Source organism: Nicotiana tomentosiformis, chromosome 2 (assembly GCF_000390325.3).
Source record: "Nicotiana tomentosiformis chromosome 2, ASM39032v3, whole genome shotgun sequence".
NCBI lineage: Eukaryota > Viridiplantae > Streptophyta > Magnoliopsida > Solanales > Solanaceae > Nicotiana > Nicotiana tomentosiformis.
Genome location: NC_090813.1, coordinates 149,108,642 through 149,130,576, shown reverse-complemented (window position 1 = coordinate 149,130,576; position 21,935 = coordinate 149,108,642). Strand labels below are relative to the sequence as shown.

The window sequence follows — 21,935 nt, the reverse complement described above, 5'->3', positions numbered from 1 at the left end:
TCCTAATTAACTAATTGCGACGGGAAAAAGTTGGTCGCAACCAGTCGCAATAGCTTCCGCCGCTAAAGGTCAATAATGATGGGTCCAAAAACCTGGTTGTTAAATGTTTTTAGAGAAGGATAAAAAATCTAGTCGTTAAATACCTGTAGAGACTACATATCTCGTCCCAGTAGATGATTAATATATTATTAAAATTATATATTTTCTCATCGTAAAACAGTTTTAGCGACCACCTTTCTCTTCCCTATTAGACGATAAATATATTTTGGAAAATATATATTTTTCGGTCGTTAACCCGTTTTAGCGACCAGTCTTTAATTGGTCGTTATCTTTTAGAGACGAGCATCACTGGTCCCTATTTAAAATAATTGTATTAACTTTAACGACCGTATTTCTAATCTCGATCTTATTAATCACAAGTAGTCCTAAAGGTCGATATCACAAAAAAGTTATTTTTATCAACAAATATCAAATTGTTATTGAAATCTAGATATAAAAAGGTAATAAAGTTATTAATTACAATGTTAACATCCCATGATGTTAGTTTCAATATTTGCTCGACACCTTAACAAAAAAACTTAGCTAACATCCTGAGTTAGACTATGATGTCAAGTTTTACGTAACATTCTTAGCAAAATAATAATGAGCTTGTGTATCTTTCAAACTTGCATCTTGACTTATAGCTTCAATCTTCAAAACTTGTAAGTACAAAAGTTTGAAAAGACGATGAATAACTATTGGTAAAACAATATATGTAAATTTACAGTAGTAATGGTTAAACCGCTTACCCCAAAAGCAGTCTAAATTCATCAGGTGTTATCAAGCAATATCAACAAGGCTACAAGAATATAAAAAAATTAATTAGAAAAATTTTGAAACGATAAATCAAACTTCGGTCAGATTGACCACTGTCTATACAGAGTCCTTTTGTTTCTCTCTTATCATTCATAGGTTATCAAATAGACCTGTCAGATTCAGAGCCAAAGTCACCAATAAACTCAAGGAACAAGTCTTAGAATGTATACCGGAAACTCAAGCTTTGGGAGTAAATTTATACTTGTCAGGAACTAAGAGAGTCGAACTCCATTCACATAAATCAAGTGATAACAAGTTGACTAATTAAATCTAAGAACAATTACAAATATAACTAGAAAGATCATAACACTTCACAGACAATAATAACAAGAATCAAGGTACAAATACCAACAAAAGATTAAGATGCTTAGCTGAACACTAGAAACAAGATACATCAGCATCTTAGCGCTGGTGTCAATAAAAATACCCTTTTACTGTTCGAGAAAACAAAGTTCTAGGCTTTACTTCAAATGGCACAGTATTTATGCTGAAGGCATATCGATTTCTATCTAGCAGGGGTTCCAGCAATTAGTACTATTTTGCTAGGATAAGGTAAATCCTCGGTGATAACATTCCAGCTTCCCCTTTAGAAAGTGAATGCATGACACTCTTAATTTCATGTGGAAAGCTTATCTTGCTCACTTAATATGTAAATGAGATGAAACTTAAAATGTCAATGGTATTTTGGAATTAAAATCTAGTGTATGAGGAGTTAATAACTCTTATCATTTTGCTTTAACTGTACTGTGGATGACAACCGGGTCGGGCCGCTTTACAAACACATTATCCCACCAGCCTTTGCTCCAAGTCTTTTATTTGTTGGGCTGCTTTGGAAGGTAAAACTAAGAGCACCGAATAACAAGCTTATAGCTAAGATGGAAACGAAGATGAAATAACAAACCACTTGAATTATAACTTGAACTTGGTTTAGCAATATAGTTAAGATGGGAATGAAGATAAAAACACAAGGACCTTCCAGTATAACTGACAAGGCTTCGTCTGCCCATAGTATTTAATTTGAAGGAATATAAATGCATGAATTCAACAGAGATAGCAATAAGATAGAAATGACTATATAAATCAGCAAAAAATTTAAAAAGAAGGGTATATTGTTACTAACTTGGTCAGCAGACAAAAATAGTGGTCATTCAGTTGAAACGTGCGATGTCGAAGGCAAGACATGTGATTGTTTAGCAGTGAAGAATTCCTTTATTTTCCTCATTTCTTTCATCTCATCTTCTAAGGTAGACAAGCGATCATGTAAGGATTTGTTTTCCTCATTCAAAGATTTATTTTCCTCTTGAGTTGAACGTAGCGCGGACAGTAATTCAGCCTTTGAAGAAGTTCCACCTTTCAAGTCTTTCGCCTTTATTCCACCCCCAAAGCCAAATACATGGCTACGAGTTTGAGGTCGACAACATTTTTCTACTATCTCTATGGTAAGTAGAGATGGATCCGATTGAGCTATTTCTTCAATCTGAGCCTACAAAACATATGAAAAAATATTTTATATTAGAACCCATAATAGTTTCAAGTAATTTACATATTCAGTTTACCAAACATACATGTTTTTCAATTGCTTCAGGTTCAACAAGCTTGTTATTTTTCTTACGAGTCTCAAAGAAAAAATTGTTACCAAATTTAGTGAATTGTCATCTTTCCCGCCCTTTACATCAAAGGCAAACATGTCAAAAAACACCTCGTAAATATGTCCTTTAGGAAATTAGAGATTTTATGATAATACCTTTTGATAAATTATCTCTCGAATAGGCTTGCTACCAATATGATGAAGCATCTTCAACTTAGCTCGGTTTGCTGCATTCCTATTGCTTCTCGCCTTTGTGAAACAATAAGCTTAAATATAATTATTGTAACAAATTTAAATAGTATACTTAGGTTTTGTTCTAGATATAGCGGAAAAAAGATATCTGGTGCTAGGGGGAATCAGACTACAGATGCTTTGGCGAAATAGACTATTAAATTGTTGTGCATACCTGAAAACTTTCAGAAGAAAAATGTTCCTTTACTAACCACTCCCATTCTTTTTGTCTACTCCCTTTGGAATATTCTTAAGAGCATGTTGGATTGGCTTATCCTACACATATTTTGCATGCAAGTGTCCTCTCCATTTGTTCCATAACTCTTTCATCCATCCCAAGATATGATCACGATGATCATTCATGGCAACACTCTCAAATTTATCCTACAATAATCAAAATATTGGTTGAGTTAGTGCGTCACAAGAGTTCTCCTTATTCAAGGGTATCAGTAAAAGGGCAAGAATACAATCAAAGAACCTTCCATACAAAATGGAGACAGGCAACACATCACTGTTCATTTTCCAGGATCCAGGTGTAGATAAAATTGTTTGGTCACGGACTCACGGGAGAATATTGAACACAATTCAGGCTTTACTAGAACCTTACTGGTTGAAGCTCAAAAAGGCATATTCACAAACATAAGAGAGCAAAAAATTCCTGTAATATCTTTATTGTCCTCTACATTACATATCTAAAACCTTAGAAAGATTTATATATTTAGCTTTAACTCCTTTGCAATAAATTGTAGTCTGCTAGATATAATTCTATTTCTATCATAAGCTATAAAATGATCGTGTGGTAAAACAATTTAAGGTTTGTCGTATGCTATAAAAGATAAATTGTTAAAGACGAAATTCTATCTATCAACTGTCAAGTCGTAGAATTGATATATTAAAGTCAAATGCGCGCAATTTCAGCTAAGATCAGCCTACAATTAACTTGTATCAGCACAAAAATTTGGAAAACTCTCTGGCCTCGACCATGGAAAGAATCTCAAAAACTTATGATACATATAAAGTAGCATGCTTCAGCTACCTAGTACTGACAAAGAACATTTTAAAGAGGACAAAATGGCAAATATGCAGTAGCAATTTCATGTGTGAAAAAGCAGTTAGACTCACACATATAATTGACTGATATAACAAAATACTTGTAACAAACATAACTAATCAACTAAATTAGCAATTTGACATCTATTACAACATAGCCACATTTCACAGTAATATACTTTCCAGTGTCATCACGCTCAAAATGCACAGGCATACTCTTAACTACATTTGTTACCTCAATAGCTGCCCACATGTGATTCAACTTTTCTTGCTTAATATCATTCCACGATGATACTCCCAAAGAACACATATTGCGGTCACGAACTATTCTGCCCAAGTGCCTCGAAAACAATTTGCTATTTGCTCAAACCGTTCGATTGTTGTAAAAGGTTACTTTCAGCTTTTGTCCGACTTCAAGTGATGCAACTTCTTTGCACTTGTTCCTACCTCGAACTCTTTTTACCTTTCCAGGATTAGATGAACCTACAATTGTATAATTTTGTAAAAACTATAGCAACAAAATTTAGTTCTACAAATTAATAACATATGGATTCAAAATGTCATACATGTTTCAAGTGTTTGGGAGTGTTGTATAGCTTGATCAGTAGATGAAGGCAATAAAATATTGGTTTGCATAAGCTCTTTCTCAAGAACCAAGTAGTTTCTATCCATTGTACGACATTTCTTGATTAGAAGACATGGTAAAATTCGATCTTCTGCTTTTAGAAGGAGTTTGCATACGTTGATTAGCAAAAAGAGCATTCTTATGGAAAAATCCCACCTCATTTTCAGAAATCCCTAAAGAGGAGCACAAAGATGTAGGTGTTTGCTCCCGTCCCTTCCTTATAGAACCTGGACCCAAGAAGTGATATTAATAAAAGATTTGGCATTTATTTCAGTTATATATGTAATTAAAAATACAACCGATTTGAAAAAACTTACTTGTTTCAACTTTTTGGGTGTATCGCTTAACTTGATCAGTAGATGGAGGCAATGGAATATCAATTTCCATATACTCTTTCTCAAGAACGATAGGGTTTTTATGTATCATTCCTTGACCAGCAGATATGGTAGAGTGTTTAAGCCCTTGTCCTCGTCCCTTCCCTATAGCACCCGGTGAAAAGAAATCATATTACTAACACTTAAGCATTTAAATTTAGTTATGCAAATTAAAAATATTAGATTTAAAAAATAGTATTTGTTTCAATTGTTTGGATGTATTGCTTAACTAGATCACTAGATTGAGGGAATAAACTCAGTTGGCATATTCTCTTTCTCAACCAAAGATCTAAATCCTCGTCCTCGTCCTTGTCCCTTTCTTATAGCACCTGGCGCGACAAATGCATATTTGGCAGCAGTCTTCATAGTTGATTCCACCTCATTTTTAATCTTTGATGGTTTCATATTGAACCTGAAAAGAGCCAAAAGTAAAAAATAATTAAGAGAAAATGTGTGACAATATAATATTTTAAAAAATCATGTCATCAGAATATGTAATAATGAATATAATAATTCATAAAGAGATACTTCACCTCATTATTTCTTTTTCGTTTCGTCTGTGAAGGATTTTCTAAGTCTATAATATCATCATCCATTTGTTTCACAATCTCATAGGAATCACGAGGTTGAGTCTTCCTCACTACATGCCAACCTTTGTTGGAATTATCATTAGCATAAAATACTTGAAATGCTTGCTCCGCTAAAACAAAAGGCTCATTTGTTTTCAAAAATCTCCCTGGATTAACACTCACGAAGTACTCATCCTTTTTAACTCCTTTTATTTTATCATACGCATCAAACCAATTACATCGAAATAAACAAATTGCAATTCAATCAATTCTGTTAAAACTCCATAGTAATCAATATTCTCACTATCTTTATCATTCTCACCAACTACAACAACACCACAATTTTGAGTCCTTAACTTTTTATCATAATCCTCTACATGAAATCTATATCCATTAACAATGTAACCATTAAAATGTGTCGTATATTAGGTAGGACCACGTGAAAGTGAGAGCGGATCTTCCATGATCCGACTATCATCTCCTTTATGCAATTGTGCAATCTATCAACAAGATTAAGTTGAATACTTTAGAATGAGTAATACAATATTAAAATGTAAAATTTGACGTTTATGTATTACTCACCCTAACTTTAAACCATTCAATAAATTGTCAGTTCCATTCTGTATCAGACAAGTATTGCGCAGTATCCACATGAGTTTGTGCAAACACTCTACAAAGTTAAAGTGAACCATCAATGTCATATAGAAAAAAAATACCCTAAAGAAAATAAGGAAATAAGACGATATGAAAAAACTCTCCATACTCAAGATAAGGTATGACTTCATCACAATTCTTCAGTATGTATATATGTGCTTATTCCAATTCATTTGCTTCAAGCTCACATGGATCTTTAGCTCCTAGAGTTCTTCCAGGTTGACAAAATATAGATAATCCTCCATTATATTTTTTTAACCCCCCATAATAATTTCGTTCAGGACGATTGAATTTTGTGTCAATCTTATGCAGTACCTTGAACATAAGGTCATACATTCATTTGCAATGTAACCCTCTACAATAGAACCTTCTGGACATGCACTATTACCAATGAGAGATTTCAAAAAATATAGCCATCGTTCCACAGGATACGTCCGCCGATAATAAATAGGTCCAGCAATTTTAGCCTCACTAGCTAAATGAATAGGCAAGTGCACCATGACATCAAAAAATGAAGGAGGGAAAACTTTTTCTAATTTGCAAAGTGTTATAGGAATTTGTGCTTCAATATGTTCTAAGTCATCAATCCTTAAATCCTTTGATCCAATCACATTAAAAAATAAAGATAACTCAATAAGCGGTTCACACACTTCTTTGGACAACATACCACGAAGTGCAAGAGGAAGTATATGCTTTAGAAGAACATGGCAATCATGACTTTTTAACCTAGATATCTTGTGATCTTTCAGGTTCACACATTGAGAAGTATTAGATGAAAATCCATCAGGAACTTTTAAATTCTTTAAGAAAATGCAAAATTTGTGCTTATCTTCGGGAGGTAAAGTATAACATGCAGTTGAAACTTCAACTTTCTCCCCTTCTTGGATGGGGTGCAATTCTGGCCTAATGTTCATTTCTTGAAAGTCTAACCGAGTTTTAATTGTGTCCTTGGTCTTTCCTTTGACATTCATGATTGTCCCCATTATATTATCATATATATTCTTTTCAATATGTATAACATCCAATTGTGTCGCAACAAAAGAGATTTCCAAGATGGAAGTTCAAAAAAGATGATTTTCTTGTTCCAATTGTACTTTCGATTTTCGTGTGATATCTTCTTTCTTTTCTTTAGATCATTTGTTAACTGTATCACTTCAAGATCTTGCATTTGATTAAGTATCTCAATACCAGAACGCATTTTTGGTGGGAGCCTTTTCTCTTTTGTACCATCAAATGAATCCTTGTCATTCCTCCATTTGTGACTAACAGGAAGGTAACGCCGATGACCCATAAAGTACTACTTCTTACAGTTAGCCAATCGAATCGAGGAAGTGTCTTTATTGCAACATGGACATGCCAATTTTCCTTTTGTACTCCATCCAGATAAATTTTCATATGCTGGAAAGTCATTGATGGTCCATAACAAAGAAGCATACAACTTAAAATTCTGTCTAGCTGATGCATCAAAGGTCTCAATATCTTCTTCCCACAACTCATTCAGTTCCTCTATTAAAGGTTGAAGATATGTATCAATTGCATCTCCTGGACTATCTGGACCAGGAATAAGCATTGACAAAATAAAATTTTCCGGTTTCATATACAATCAAGGTGGTAAATTATAAGGAATAAGAACAACAAGCCAAATGCTATATGAGGTTTTTGAATTCCAAAATGGCTGAAATCCATCACTAGCAAGTCCAAGTCGAACATTACGAGGCTCAGCTGCAAATGAAGGATGAAGTTCATCAAATGACTTCCATGCCATTGAATCAGCTATGTGCCTCATTATCCATTATCAACTCATTTATCCTTATGCCATGTCATTAGAGTAGATGTCTTTGTAGACATAAACAACCTTTGAAGCCTAGGCTTTAATGGAAAATAACGTAAAATGTTTGATGCTATCTTCTTACCTTTTTTATTCCTTGTTTCCCCGCTATGTCTATCTATCTTCCATCTGGACGCACCACAAACTTTGCAAGAATCAAGTAAGCTATCCTCCTTCCAGTATAACATGCAATCATTAGTACAAGCATCAATCTTGTTATAAGAAACTCTAAGGTCTTGAATTATCTTCTTTGTCTCATAATATGAATTGGGCAAATTGGCACCATCAGGCAATAACTCCTCTTTTAACATTTTTAATAACATTGTAAATGATTCATTACTCCAACGACCCATACTTTTGATGTGAAGCAATTTAATCAAAGAGGAAAGCTTTGAAGCTTTAGAATTTTGGTACGGTGGCTGCTCAAAATCCTTCAGTAGCCTGTAAAAATTTTTCGCTTCAACATTTGGTTCCTCCTCAAGTAAATCGTCACAACCAGCATGTGTAGTTCCTCCATCAAGATTAGGATATAAATCTCTCAACAGTTCTTCACTCTCACATTCTTCTACTTCATCATCATCTTCATCTTCAGATTCTGATAGTGGCTCACCTAAATTTTCCCCGTGATGATACCAAAATGTATAATTTTGAATTATTCCATATACTTTCAAAGTGTCTCAACTGTCTTACGAGTTTCTAAAGTTGTATTACAATATTTGACACATGGACATCTTATTTCATACTCTTCTCCTGTTTTGTGAAAAGCATAATTCAAAATTTTTTGCACTCCGATTAAATAGGCTTCATCAAGCTGATTATCAACAAGTTGTATCCATTGCTTACTAGGTGCCATAATCTTAGAGAGTAGATAAAAATTAGATTTAATAAATAAATAAATGACAGGAAAAATACTAAGATGAACACAACTTATTACGATAAGATGCACACAACTGTGTTGAACTCTAAGGTCGCAATAAGGGATTAGGCTCTTTTTTTTTTCAAGTTATTGCTTTGTAATGTACAATCAGATGGCACTAAGATAAATAAAAAATTATAAATTAACTTGTAATTAAGATACTAGTTCCTAAACATGTATACATGGTTTCTTCTGCCCTGCCCCGAGATCGAAGTAAGTACTTAAACCCCAAAAAATTCAAACAATATACTTGACGACACAAGATCATAAAAAATATTGATTGCGACTAATAATACTGCTTGTTAGTAATTGGTGTGAGATCGTGAATTTCTCTGAACTATTGCTCATGCTATGGAAAAGACAAAATATGAAGACTCTAACATCAAATTGAAGGAACACGATCCAAAATACCACTTCTCTTGCCAATTCACAGCTGATTTGATTGCAATGAATTCAACAGATTTCATTATCACAAGCAATATCAAGAAATAGATGGAAGGCATAAGAATTGGAACTATGAAAGCAAAGAGCTAATTGTTAAAATTGTTAAAAGTCCCACATCGGTGGATGACAATTTTTGAATAGAAATTTCACCCTATAAAAGGAGGCCTAATGTTTAGGATTTAAATACACCTCTCATTTGCCTTTTTATCTTCTTCAGGCATTTGTATCTTCTCTCTTTAGTATTATTTCACTTATAATTTTGGAGTGAAATAAAATATTGATTGTGTCCGAGGAAGTAGGCAAAATTGGCCGAACCTCGTAAATTCTGGTGTTCTTTTATTGTTGTCTTATTGTCTTGTTTATTATTTAGTGGTTGTCATAATTTTTGGTATAGTAGTTGTGACTCATTCACACTATATACATTTGGCTTCCGCAACAATTGGTATCAGAGCCAAGGTACTGTCTAAGTATGCTCTGTGGTTGCAGCATAGTCTGATCTTCCACATCAGAAAAGATCTATCTTGGTAACTGAGTCAAGGTTCTGTCTGAGTATGCTCTGTGGTTGCAGCTTAGTCTGATCTTCCACACCAGAAAGGAAATAATCTTGATTTGTGTCGTCAGCTACTAAATAATATTTGTGTCAAAATGGGAGACAGTAAACAAGAAGAATCTACATCAAGTGTCAATAATACGTCATCGTTGGCATCTTCGCTTATGACAAGAATTGTGTCAAATGCGAAATTTGCGGTAGAAATTTTTGACGGGTCAGGACATTTTGGGATGTGGCAAGGCGAGGTTCTAGATGTTCTTTTTCAACAAGGGCTAGATCTTGCCATTGAAGAAAAGAAGCCAGATGTTATTGGAGAAGAAGATTGGAAAATTATCAATCGTGTTGCTTGCGGTACCATTCGATCCTACCTTGCTAGAGAGCAGAAATATCCATACACAAAGGAAACTTCTGCAAGTAAATTATGGAAAGCACTGGAGGATAAAATTTTGAAGAAAAACAGTCAAAATAAATTGTACATGAAGAAGAGACTGTTTCGCTTCACCTATGTTCCTGGTACCACAATGAATGAACATATCACCAGTTTCAATAAGTTGGTCACAAATTTGCAAAATATGGATGCAACTTTTGATGATGGTGACTTGGCCTTGTTGTTGTTGGGGTCACTTCCTAATGAGTACGAGCACCTTGAAACTACTCTACTCCATGGAAATGACGAAGTTTCTCTCAGAGAAGTTTGTTTGGCTTTGTATAGCTATGAACAAAGAAAGGGAGAAAAACAGAAGGGCGGAGAAGGAGAAGCACTAATTGTGAGGGGTCGTCCTCAAAATCAAACGAGGACTAAGAAGGGAAGATCCAAGTCGAGATCTAGACCCAGCAAAGATGAATGTGCCTTTTGTCAAGAAAAGGGGCACTGGAAGAAAGACTGTCTGAAGTTGAAGAATAAGGCTAGAAATAACAGTGGAAAGGCCATTATGGATTCAAATGTAGCTGATTGTGATGATTCAGACTTCTCATTAGTTACGACAGAGTTATCAACATCATCAGACATATGGTTGATGGACTCGGCTTGTAGCTATCATATGTGTCCCAACAAGGACTGGTTCGTGAATTTTCAAGAAGAAGAATATGGAGTCATCCACACAGCGGATAACAGCCCTCTTACCTCATATGGCATTGGTTCAATAAGATTAAGGAGCCATGATGGAATGATCAAAACATTAACAGATGTTCGATATGTACCGGGTTTGAAGAAGAATCTCATCTCTGTGGGAGCCCTTGAATCAAAAGGGTTCAAAATCATTGCAGAAAATGGAGTGATGAGAATATGCTCCGGTGCACTAGTAGTAATGAAGGCCAATCGGAAGAACAATAACATGTACTGCTATCGTGGTAGTACAGTTATTGGGACAGCAACAGTGGCATCCAGTGATGACAAAGAGGCAGAAACAACCAGGCTATGGCACATGCGCTTGGGACATGCTGGAGGGAAATCCTTGAAAGCTCTATCTAATCAAGGATTGTTAAAAGGCGTAAAGACTTGCAACTTGGAGTTTTGCGAGCATTGTGTCAAAGGAAAACAGACAAGGGTTAAATTTGGTACAGCGATCCATAATACTAAAGGCATTTTGGATTATGTACACTCTGATATTTGGGGTTCTTCCAAAACACCTTCATTGGGTGGGAAGCACTATTTTGTAACCTTTGTTGATGATTTTTCCCGAAGAGTGTGGGTGTATACAATGAAGAGGAAAGATGAAGTGTTGGGAATTTTTCTCAAATGGAAAACGATGGTGGAGAATCAAACAGGCAGGAGGATCAAGTGTATTCGCACAGACAATGGAGGTGAATACAAAAAATGATCATTTCAATAAGGTCTGTGAAAATGATGGCATCGTCCGACACTTCACTGTCAGACATACACCACAACAGAATGGAGTGGCAGAACGTATGAACCGGACTTTACTGGAGAAGGTACGGTGTATGTTGTCCAATGCTGGCTTGGGCAAAGAATTTTGGGCTGAGGCAATTACATATGCATGCCACCTCATTAATCGTCTACCATCTGCTGCTATTGATGGCAAGACACCATTTGAAAAATGGTATGGAAAACCTGCTGTAGATTATGACTCTTTGCACGTGTTTGGCTCAATTGCATACTATCATGTGAAAGAGTCAAAATTGGATCCGAGAGCAAAGAAGGCTATATTTATGGGGATTACTTCTGGAGTCAAAGGATACCGCTTATGGTGTCCAGAGACAAGGAATATTATATTCAGCAGAGATGTTACCTTTGATGAATCTGCCATAACAGATAAGGTGACAGTTGAAGATGTCAAACAAACTGGTGGTGCATCAAAGCAGGTGGAGTTTGAGGGAAAATTTATTTTTCCTATACAAGAAGCAGAGTAGGAAACTCATGAAGATTACCCTCTGGAAGAAGAGCCAGTAGAGAGGGAGATTCCAACTCAGGAACCTCGACAACAACTTGAATCAATAGCAACCAGCAGGCCAAAAAGGACAATAACGAAACCTGTTCGTCTCATAGAGACGGTTGCTTGTGCAACCTCAATTGTAGCTGATGGTGTTCCTACCACTTATAAAGACGCAATCCAAAGTTCAGAAGAAGATAAGTGGAGGATTTCCATGAATGAAGAAATGCAGTCCCTTCATCAGAATCATACATGGAAATTGGCCAATCTCCCGAAGGGAAAGAAAGCAATTGGGTGCAAATGGGTATTTGCAAAGAAAGAAGGATTTCCTAACCAAGAAGATGTTCGCTACAAAGCAAGATTGGTGGCCAAAGGATATGCTCAAAAGGAGGGAATTGATTACAATGAAGTATTTTCTCCAGTTGTAAAACATTCCTCCATTAGAATTATGTTGGCTTTGGTAGCACAGTTGGATTTGGAACTAGTTCAGATGGATGTAAAAACTGCGTTTTTACATGGAAACTTGGAGGAGGAAATCTACATGACTCAGCCAGAAGGATTCAAAGTTGCTGGAAAAGAAAATATGGTATGCAAACTTGAAAAATCGTTGTACGGATTGAAACAATCTTCTAGACAATGGTACAAGCGATTTGACAAGTTTATGTTGCGGCAAGGGTACAAGAGAAGCAAATACGATCATTGTGTGTATTTGCGCAAACTTAATGATGGTTCCTTTGTATATCTTCTCCTATATGTTGATGATATGTTGATAACTTCCAAGAATTCGGAAGAAATTGATAAGTTGAAGATTCAACTGAAGGAGGAGTTCGAGATGAAGGATCTGGGTGAGGCAAAGAAAATTCTTGGCATGGAGATAATAAGAGATAGACGTTCAAAGAAACTCTGTTTATCTCAGAAAGAATATTTGAAGAGAGTACTACAACGTTTTGGCATAGATAAGAAGACTAAGCCAATTAGTACACTACTTGCTCCCCATTTTAAGCTAAGTACTACTATGTCGCCAAAGGATGAAACTGAACATGAGTATATGTCAAGGGTACCATAGGCAAATATTGTTGGTAGCTTGATGTATGCAATGGTTTGTACGAGACCTGACATTTTACAAGCCGTTGGAGTTATTAGCAGATATATGCATAATCCAGGAAAGGAGCATTGGCAAGCTGTGAAATGGATTCTACGGTATATTCATAGTACTGTAGATGTTGGGTTAGTTTTTGAGCAGGAAGGCAATCGGTCTGTAGTTGGATATTGTGACTCAGATTTTGCGGGTGATCTGGACAAACGAAGGTCAACTACTGGTTATGTGTTTACTTTTGCAAAGGCACCAGTTAGTTGGAAGTCTACTTTGCAGTCAACAGTTGCTTTGTCTACAACAGAGGCAGAGTACATGGCTATTACAGAGGCTGTGAAGGAGGCAATTTGGCTTCAGGGGTTGCTAAAGGAGCTTGGTATTGAACAAAAAAATATTATAATTTTTTGTGATAGTCAAAGTGCTATTCAATTAGCGAAAAACCAAGTTTATCATGCAAGGACGAAGCACATTGATGTTCGGTATCATTTCGTACGAGAAATCATAGAAGAAGGTGGAGTCACGGTGAAGAAAATTCATACTACGGAGAACCCTGCTGATATGCTGATAAAAGTGGTGACTGCGGTCAAGTTTCAACATTGTTTGGATTTGATCAACATTGTTGAACACTAAAGATTGAAGATGAAGACACAGCCAAAATTTGTTATTGAGAGAAAATTGAAGATGTGAAATTTTGCCAAGGTGGAGATTTGTTAAAATTGTCAAAAGTCCCACATCGGTGGATGACAATTTTTGAATGGGAATTTCACCCTATAAAAGGAGGCCTAATGTTTAGGATTTAAATACACCTCTCATTTGCATTTTTATCTTCTTAAGGCATTTGTGTCTTCTCTCTTTAGTATTATTTCACTTGTAATTTTAAAGTGGAATAAAATATTGATTGTGTCCGAGGAAGTAGGCAAAATTGGCCGAACCTCGTAAATTCTGGTGTTCTTTTATTGTTGTCTCATTGTCTTGTTTATTATTTAGTGGTTGTCATAATTTTTGGTATAGTAGTTGTGACTCATTCACACTATATACATTTGGCTTCCCCAACACTAATAAGTAGGCACTCATATATATTTCAGCATTGCTCTTTCACTATCATCGAATACACACCACTACTCAGTAAATGTATTTGCTCAAAAGTTTGCAAATTTATGGATCTCATTCTTGAATACTTCAACCTATGCAGTAAAGATAGACCGGGACAGTATGAGAGCCATAGTGCTAGTTTTTAACATCTATCAGAATCATGTTTCCTTCTATTTCTTTTTTTGTATAGACACACACTCATATTTCTCTTGCTTAGTTATATGAAAGAAATATATTTGTGAATACACCGTTAAAATTTCTTATGGTATTACTAATACTACTGGTAAGACTAGGAGGTTTCATATTACCTAGACGAAGGACAAAAGTTTGAATATCATTCGCACAAAATTTTATGGTACAATTCCATAATAACAGCAAGGGAAGGAAAAGAGCAATCAATATATCTAAGACTACTTTCTTTTTCAAAAACAATATATCCAAAATTACTTTCAGATGCAACCGTGATGTTCAGGATAAAAAGCTAGCTGCAGAAACTACAAAGTAGGCAGAGACCAATGCCATCATTGATATATAATTATTCCCTCTTTTGAGAACTATCCATAAATACGAATAACATCATTGAACACATCAACTTCCAAACAGAACTTAACGTTCAACTTTTTGCCAACTAAGATGAGGAAGTAAAATTTATAAGCAACTGGTGAACTTTTAGCCATTTAAGAAATAATTATCTTTTTCAAAAAATACGCTACAAACATGAATTAACTAATTCGTCAGACACACAATACGCGACAAACATGAATAAACTTCAGAGAAATCAATTTATAAAATTAGGAATCCCAACCCAATAATATTTCCATTGATTAATTGACCTACACATGTATATTGCATCTTCTGTCATCTACCTAGCTTCTTCGGCGATTAGGATACCGAGTAGGTGGAATTTGAGAGGAGATTTTGCCATATTGTCAATATTTCCGCGGAAGCTTTTTTAGGCCCGGTTGCTAAAAATGTATTCTTGTTTGACAATGCCAATTTTATGTTCAATTTAATTCTCTGTAGGTGCTAATGTATATCATGCTATAATTTGCATACAGGTGAAGCTAAGTCATATTCAAAAGTTTCCTACACGGAAAGATTCTTATTTATGGTCATGTCTAAGTTTGTCCCAAAAGTTGACGGGGGTGAATAAACCTGATAGTTTCAGTATTTTGTTACTTATCAAGGAGAATAAAAACTTAAAACGAAATTGTGAAACCTTTTACCAATTTAATGTTAGAGAAGAAGAAGAAGAAAGAAGAAGTCGAATATAGCGAAGCAGTAAAGCGAATTCCAAACGGAGGATGAAAAACAGGGTAGACCTTCGATTCTCAAATCAACAAATTCGTAACCTTTGCTTTCACAAAACACAAATTTTGAGAAATGGATAGAGGGAGGCAGAGCTGCGTGCGTTATTGTGTTTAGAGACTAGGGCAGAACGATGAGTTGTGTTTTGGAAAAACAGAGACTTTCTTTAGTTTTTGGAATTTTTAATTTTAGTAAATTCGTTTTGGCGCCTAGTTTTTAGAAAATAATATTTTTTAATATTTTAGTATTGTATTTGGCGGCATTCTCTCCCGCTCATGGCCCCTCAATTATAATTTGGGACCAGTTATTAATTTCTGTAGGGACCAGATTTAATACCTTCGCAATAAAATACATAATTAAGGACCACAATATAATTTCGCCGCTATACATATACATTTAGAGACGGGATTATTAATTTGTCCCTAAATGTTGGTCGCAGATACGCCTTTTTCTTGTAGTGTGACTTGTAATGTAGTATGCATCTCCGCTTGCTGCGAGAAGTTGCATTGGAATGTAAAGTATCTCCGCGTGATGGGGTGATTGTACTGAAATATAAAGTATCTCCGCACGATGGGAGTTTCTATCTTTGAAAAAGGAATGTAATCATGCATGTAAGCTGCATGAGCAAATCGTCAAAACATTTGAGAAAAAAATAAAGAAAAAGGAGCATGCCCAAGAGGTACTCTTGACTGCGAAACTAAATTGTGGCCGTTGATTGTTGGTGACGAGGTTTGCAACTATCTATTCTGATCTCCGATGTGGCGGAGCGACGGTGTGGATCGCTCCTGTTGGCGAAGCGAACAACTTGCTATATACAGGGCTTCGATTGGCGAAGCTGAGGCTCGATTTGTACAAGCCGCTCCGATCAATTGAGCTGATGATTTGCTATATACAAGGTTTCAATTGGCGAAGCCAGCGGCTCGCAATATACAACATGCTCCGTTGAGTTGAGAAGACGATTAGCTATATACAATATACTTTTTTCTGTGTCAGCAGCTTGGTTCCAAGATACCTACAAGGATCTGAGAGTTAGTTTTAGTTATATAAGGAAAACATTTGAATAAGGAAAGAGGGGTGATAATTACGAAGGAATGGCTGATCAGTCATTGCCCTAGTGTGTTCCAGCACTTCTTTATGTCCAGTTGGTCCAGCATTCAAAGAAAGATTCTTAGCAGGGCGGTGTTGATTTGTGTCGAACGTAGTTCTGGATTTGCCCCTATCCCGATGAGGTTATGCCATGAAGTTCGGTAAGTGGAGCGAATTATGATATCTTTCGAAAAAATTTGAAAAATCTTTTGCTTTATGGAAAATGTCGTCGTTCATAATTATGACATGTTTCAGAAGTTCCTCAAATGCAAGCATTATTTCTTGACGACTTTGTCATGTTTATGTCGATCCTCCACGACGCTTCTCATGACGTGGCCTCTTACCGCTGCGATTTCATCCTAATCTAAACTAATGCATTACAAAGGTTTTCCTAGGGTTATGACCGAACCCTTTCAGGTTACCTGCGTACCCAAAACAGAATCAAGTCTAAACGTAGTTCGTGCGTAATGATAAATAAAATATGATGAAGATGACCGATCATGACTCAGGCAGCCTATGTATCCTAATAGAATCAGGTCAAAACGTAGTTCGATTACAATAGATGCAAAATGATGAGATTGAAAATGAAGTGGCAAAGTCTAACTCAGATTGCCTACATATCCAAATGGAATCAGGCAAGAGCATAGTTTAATTACAAAAGATGACTGAATCCGATGCAGATTGCCTACGTATTCCTTCCCAAGGAAATCAAGTCGTGGCATAGTTCCGACTACATATAAAATGATATAAGGATTTTCTATTACAAAGAAATGGGAGAGAGAAAAACCGCGCCCTGTGTGGGTTGCCTTCGTATCTCTCTGTGGGAAATCAGGTCGAGTGTAGTTCTGTTACGACCAAAACCTAACTCTATTGTCTTCAAACGTAGTATCTCTTGATTGCGTCTTAGTTGATAGTCTTCGTGCTGACTCTTCCGTCCATCTCTTCCAAGATCAGAGCTCTTCCCGACAACACTCGGTGGACCACGTAAGGACCTTGCCAATTTGGTGCGAACATTCCTTTGGCCTCTTCTTGATGAGGGGATATTTTCTTTAAAACCAACTTCCCCAGTATAAATTGGCAAGGTTTCACCCTTTTGTTGAATGCGCTGGCCATCCTATTTTGATACAACTGACCATGGCATACTTCGTCCACTCTCTTTCTCGTCAATGAGCTTGAGTTGCTCCTGTCTGACTCGTATCCATTCTGCATCGTCTAACTTGGCTTTTTGAATGTCTCTTAATGTTGGTATCTCAACCTCTATAGGTATCACAGCTTCAGTGCCATATACCAACATGTATGGCATTTCCCCAGTGGATGTCCTCATGGTGGTCCGATAACCCAGCAAGGCAAAGGATAATTTCTTATGCCATTTCCTATGATTGTCCACTATCTATCGTAGAATCCTCTTGATGTTTCTGTTGGCCGCTTCAACTGCTACATTCATTTTCGGCGTATAGGCTGTAGATTTACGGTGGACAATGTTGAACTTCTAGCAAATTTCTCTTATGAGATCACTATTGAGATTGGATGCGCTGTTAGTGATTATTGACTCGGGTATCCTGAACCGGCAGACAATGTTTTAACAGACAAAATTTGCCACTACTTCCTTCGTAATGGCTTTGTATGTAGAAGCTTTGACCCATTTGATGAAGTAGTCAATTGTTACCAAGATGAAACAGTGCTCATTTGATGCGGCAGGCTCCCATCTATTGTAATCAAAAGCCTATCAATGAAAACTAAAGTTTGCTCCGTATCGAAATGTGTTAAAATATGATTGTTCGTCAAACATTCGCGACATAGGCCTACCTCTGGCAAAGAGAGGTCCTTTGTATCTTAGGAAATACGCTTATCTAAATACGTGAATTAATTGCTCTATGTGCTCATATTTGTGCAATCTCTAAAACTAACTTATACTTTTCCTTATTTTCTCGCTTTATTACTTTATTTTATCCCTAAAGATAGAGTTGGTTTGTGTTGATACATAAACCTGCCTGAGACACCGTACAATCTGAGATCCAAGGGGAAGATATTTGTAACCGATGACCCGAACGGAACTATTCTAGTAATAGCCGACAACCCAGGGCAACGGGAGAAAAGAACGATGCCCGAAATGATGAGCACGTTGACAGAATGGCATAGGAAATGGAGTCACTAAGAGAAGAAGTACAAAAGATCTGGAAGCTGGCACATTTGGGCATGATGATGCTTTCGAAACCATCCCGCTTCTCTTCCTTAGATTCAACCCTTGATCATTTCCCTTAAGCAACCCGACAAGCAACCAGTACTCCAACCGTTGTCACTACAAATCTTGCAACCCAAGTTGTACCACCATAACCCCCGCTAATCCGCTAAACCCCCCTATTTATACACCTCGTGTCCCGGATTATGTCCAAATACCACAAAATTCACCAGCCACCACCAATTTAGTTCTCACCCCTCCTCGTGACAACATCACTTTTGCCAACAACCATACCCAACACATACCTGCGGCACGCACTGCCACACATAAGCGGTATGTTCCACCTGTATATTCCACCTCTTAAACTACCTTTATCACGCCCGTCACGGCCAGAGTGCTCTATGAGATTGGCCAATATGCTGAGATGGAGAAAGAAGTAATATATAAGGTAGAGGAGTCAGTGTTAGAACAACCGCGAGTGTTGAGAAAACATATGAAGAATCTCCAGGTTTCTTAAGAGAGCGAGATCCTAGATTATGAGGACTTGTGTATACATGATGTTGACATGCCCGCAGGATATAAGCCTCCAAAGTTTGACCATTTTTATGGAATAGGTGATTGTCATGCTTATTTGAGGGCCTACTGTGACAAGTTGGTCGGAATAGGAAGAAATTAAAAGCTGAGAATGAAGTTGTTTATAAGAAGTCTGACAAGAAAAGCGCTTACTAGGTATACCCGGCAAGACCCAAGGAATTGGAGAGAGTGGCAGGACCAGGCGGAGGATTTTATGAATCGCTTCAGATTTAATACCAAGATCACTACAAAAAGGTTCGCTTTGGTGAATTTGCAGAAGAAACCCTCGGAGTCATTTCGAGAGTATGCCCGCCGCTGGCGGTCGGATACCGCCAGGACCCAACCTTCATTGGATGATAATGAGCTAAACAAGCATTTTATCCGGGCCCAAGAGGGGATTTATTGTGAAAATATGATGGGTCAAAAATTTCCCGAGATGGTTAAAATGGGAGATTTCTTGGAAGAAGGTATCAAGTCAGGTAAAATACAGTCAATGGCCATGCTGCATGCTGCCATCAAGGCTATACTATCTGGTTCCATAGGTAGTGGGAAGCAGAAGAAAGAGGAAGTAATGGCAATTGTCCCCTACTATCGGTCAAGGCCCCCTCGCTGAACCAACGTTTACCCTATAAACACCCATACCTCACATCAACCCACCTATGCCCTAGTATATAACACCCAACCATACTACAACGCTCAACCTAACTACAAAACACCGCTCACCAAAATAGACCCGCCTATGCACCCAGGCCACGCCCAAACTTTGAAGAAAGAAATCCTAAAAACTTCACTCCAATCACTAAACCCTTAGCTTAATTATTTGAAAGGTTAAGAAGAGCCAAATTGATATACCTAGTGGAAGGGAAAATTCCTGACTAACCCTTCAAATATTTTGACGCAACAAAGCGTTGTGCCTACTATTTTGGTGTTCTTGGGAATTATACTGAGGATTGCTATAGACTGAAGAATGAGATCGAGCTGCTAATCAAGAATGGAGCTAGCCATCCAGTGTACCCCAGCTCCACCAAATGTAAACCGTAACTCATTGTCAAACCATCGAAACTAAGGAGCCAACATGATTGCATTGGATGAGGATTATGATTTTAATGGGACCATCGTCTTTATTGGGAATCCGAAGCTGTAAGAGTGCCACCTCGAGTTCCTCCATTGATTATTGTACAGCTGAAACCTCCTGTGATGGTTCAGACATATCAACAACGGTCCACCCCCACCATTAGAGATGAGAAGAGCCTAGAATACAAAACAGTTTCATGAACTTACCAGTCAAATAGAAAGGGAAAAATGACGGACTCTGCAGCTGCTCATGGGATGACTAGATCAGGAAGGTGTTACGCTCCAGAAGAGGTAAACTGAGGGAACCTGAGTAGAGAACAGAACCAAATAAGAAACACAACAGACACTGAGGTGGCATAGTTTGGGAGGAGGATGTCGGTTAAAGAGTATTCTTTAGAGGAACAGTTAAGGAAGACCCTTGCTCACATATCAATGATGGATTTGTGGATGAGATCCGAAACAGTCATAGGGATGCTTTTGTGAAGTGTGCCAAGAAATACTACCAGCGAGGGATTAGCGACAACTATTGGAAAGATAGTTGAAACAAACATGATTTCCTTTCAAAGAAATGAACTTCATGTAGAGGGTATTGATCACAACAGAGCTCTGCACATCACAGTCAAGTGTGGGGATATAGTCATATGTCGAGTTTTTATCGACGGAGGATTCGGAGTAAACATTTGCCCATTCTATACTCTGCAAGAATTGGTATTCATTTGAAGGAAGTGAAAGAAAGCCATGTAAGAATAAGGGCTTTCGATGGATCGCAGAAGGATGTCATCGAAGAAATCTACTTAGCCTTATAAATTGGATCAGTTGAGTTCCTGATATTGTTTCAAGTGATGGACATTTCATCTTCGTACAACCTGTTGCTAGGAAGGACTTTGATACATATGGTATCGGCAATTCCTTCCACTCTTCATCAGTTTATGAAATTCGAGTGGGATTGCCAAGAGATTGTGATACATGGGGAGTGGAGCCGGTCAACTTACATGGAGCATGTGGTCCCTTTTATAGAAGGGTTAGATGGGGTCACCTTTCATGCTATCGAGATCATGCAATTAACAGAAATGGAGAAGAGTGAGAAGAACCATAGTATGCAGTCACTATACAGGTGGAAGAATTCAATATGAGAGATGATGAAGTATGGGTACCAACCAGGGACTGGGCTAGGAGCCCGATCAGATGGGAAAATAGAGCCAACTGAACCAAAATGGCAGAAATGTACTGCTGGCTAGGGGTATCAACCTACAACTAGAAAAACATATGACGGTAACCCTGGGAAGAAGGCTTTTATACCAAAGCATGTTCCGGGACCGGGTCAGAGCCCACCACTAAAGGATGACATCATTGACGAAATGGGAAGATTATTCGTGATTTTGATTGAGGATTGTTGCGGCGAAGCTGATATCAAGACACCGACCATTCAGGATGCCGAACCAGGAGAGACCTTGTG

General features: G+C 37.2%; 1 protein-coding gene and 1 long non-coding RNA gene across 5 annotated transcripts; one reads left to right on the top strand and one right to left on the bottom strand.

The window, feature by feature from the left end:
* Nucleotides 1–482: 482 nt before the first annotated feature.
* On the bottom strand, nt 483–4,945 carry LOC138906725 (uncharacterized). 4 transcript variants are annotated; one of them, XR_011414323.1, is made up of 7 exons: nt 4,667–4,945; nt 4,291–4,576; nt 3,960–4,207; nt 2,850–3,058; nt 2,421–2,692; nt 1,976–2,338; nt 483–838 (listed from the first exon to the last, which is right to left on the bottom strand). It is a non-coding gene; the product is annotated as an uncharacterized lncRNA (long non-coding RNA). The 4 variants fall into 4 exon arrangements; XR_011414322.1 differs by lacking the exon at nt 483–838 and having other exon boundaries at nt 1,907–2,338; nt 4,667–4,930; XR_011414325.1 differs by lacking the exons at nt 483–838; nt 4,291–4,576 and having other exon boundaries at nt 1,907–2,338; nt 4,667–4,925.
* Nucleotides 4,946–19,517: 14,572 nt separating this feature from the next.
* On the top strand, nt 19,518–20,018 carry LOC117279663 (uncharacterized). Its single transcript, XM_033659219.1, has one exon. The coding sequence runs from the start codon at nt 19,518–19,520 to the stop codon at nt 20,016–20,018; it is 501 nt and encodes a 166-aa protein (XP_033515110.1).
* Nucleotides 20,019–21,935: the final 1,917 nt, after the last annotated feature.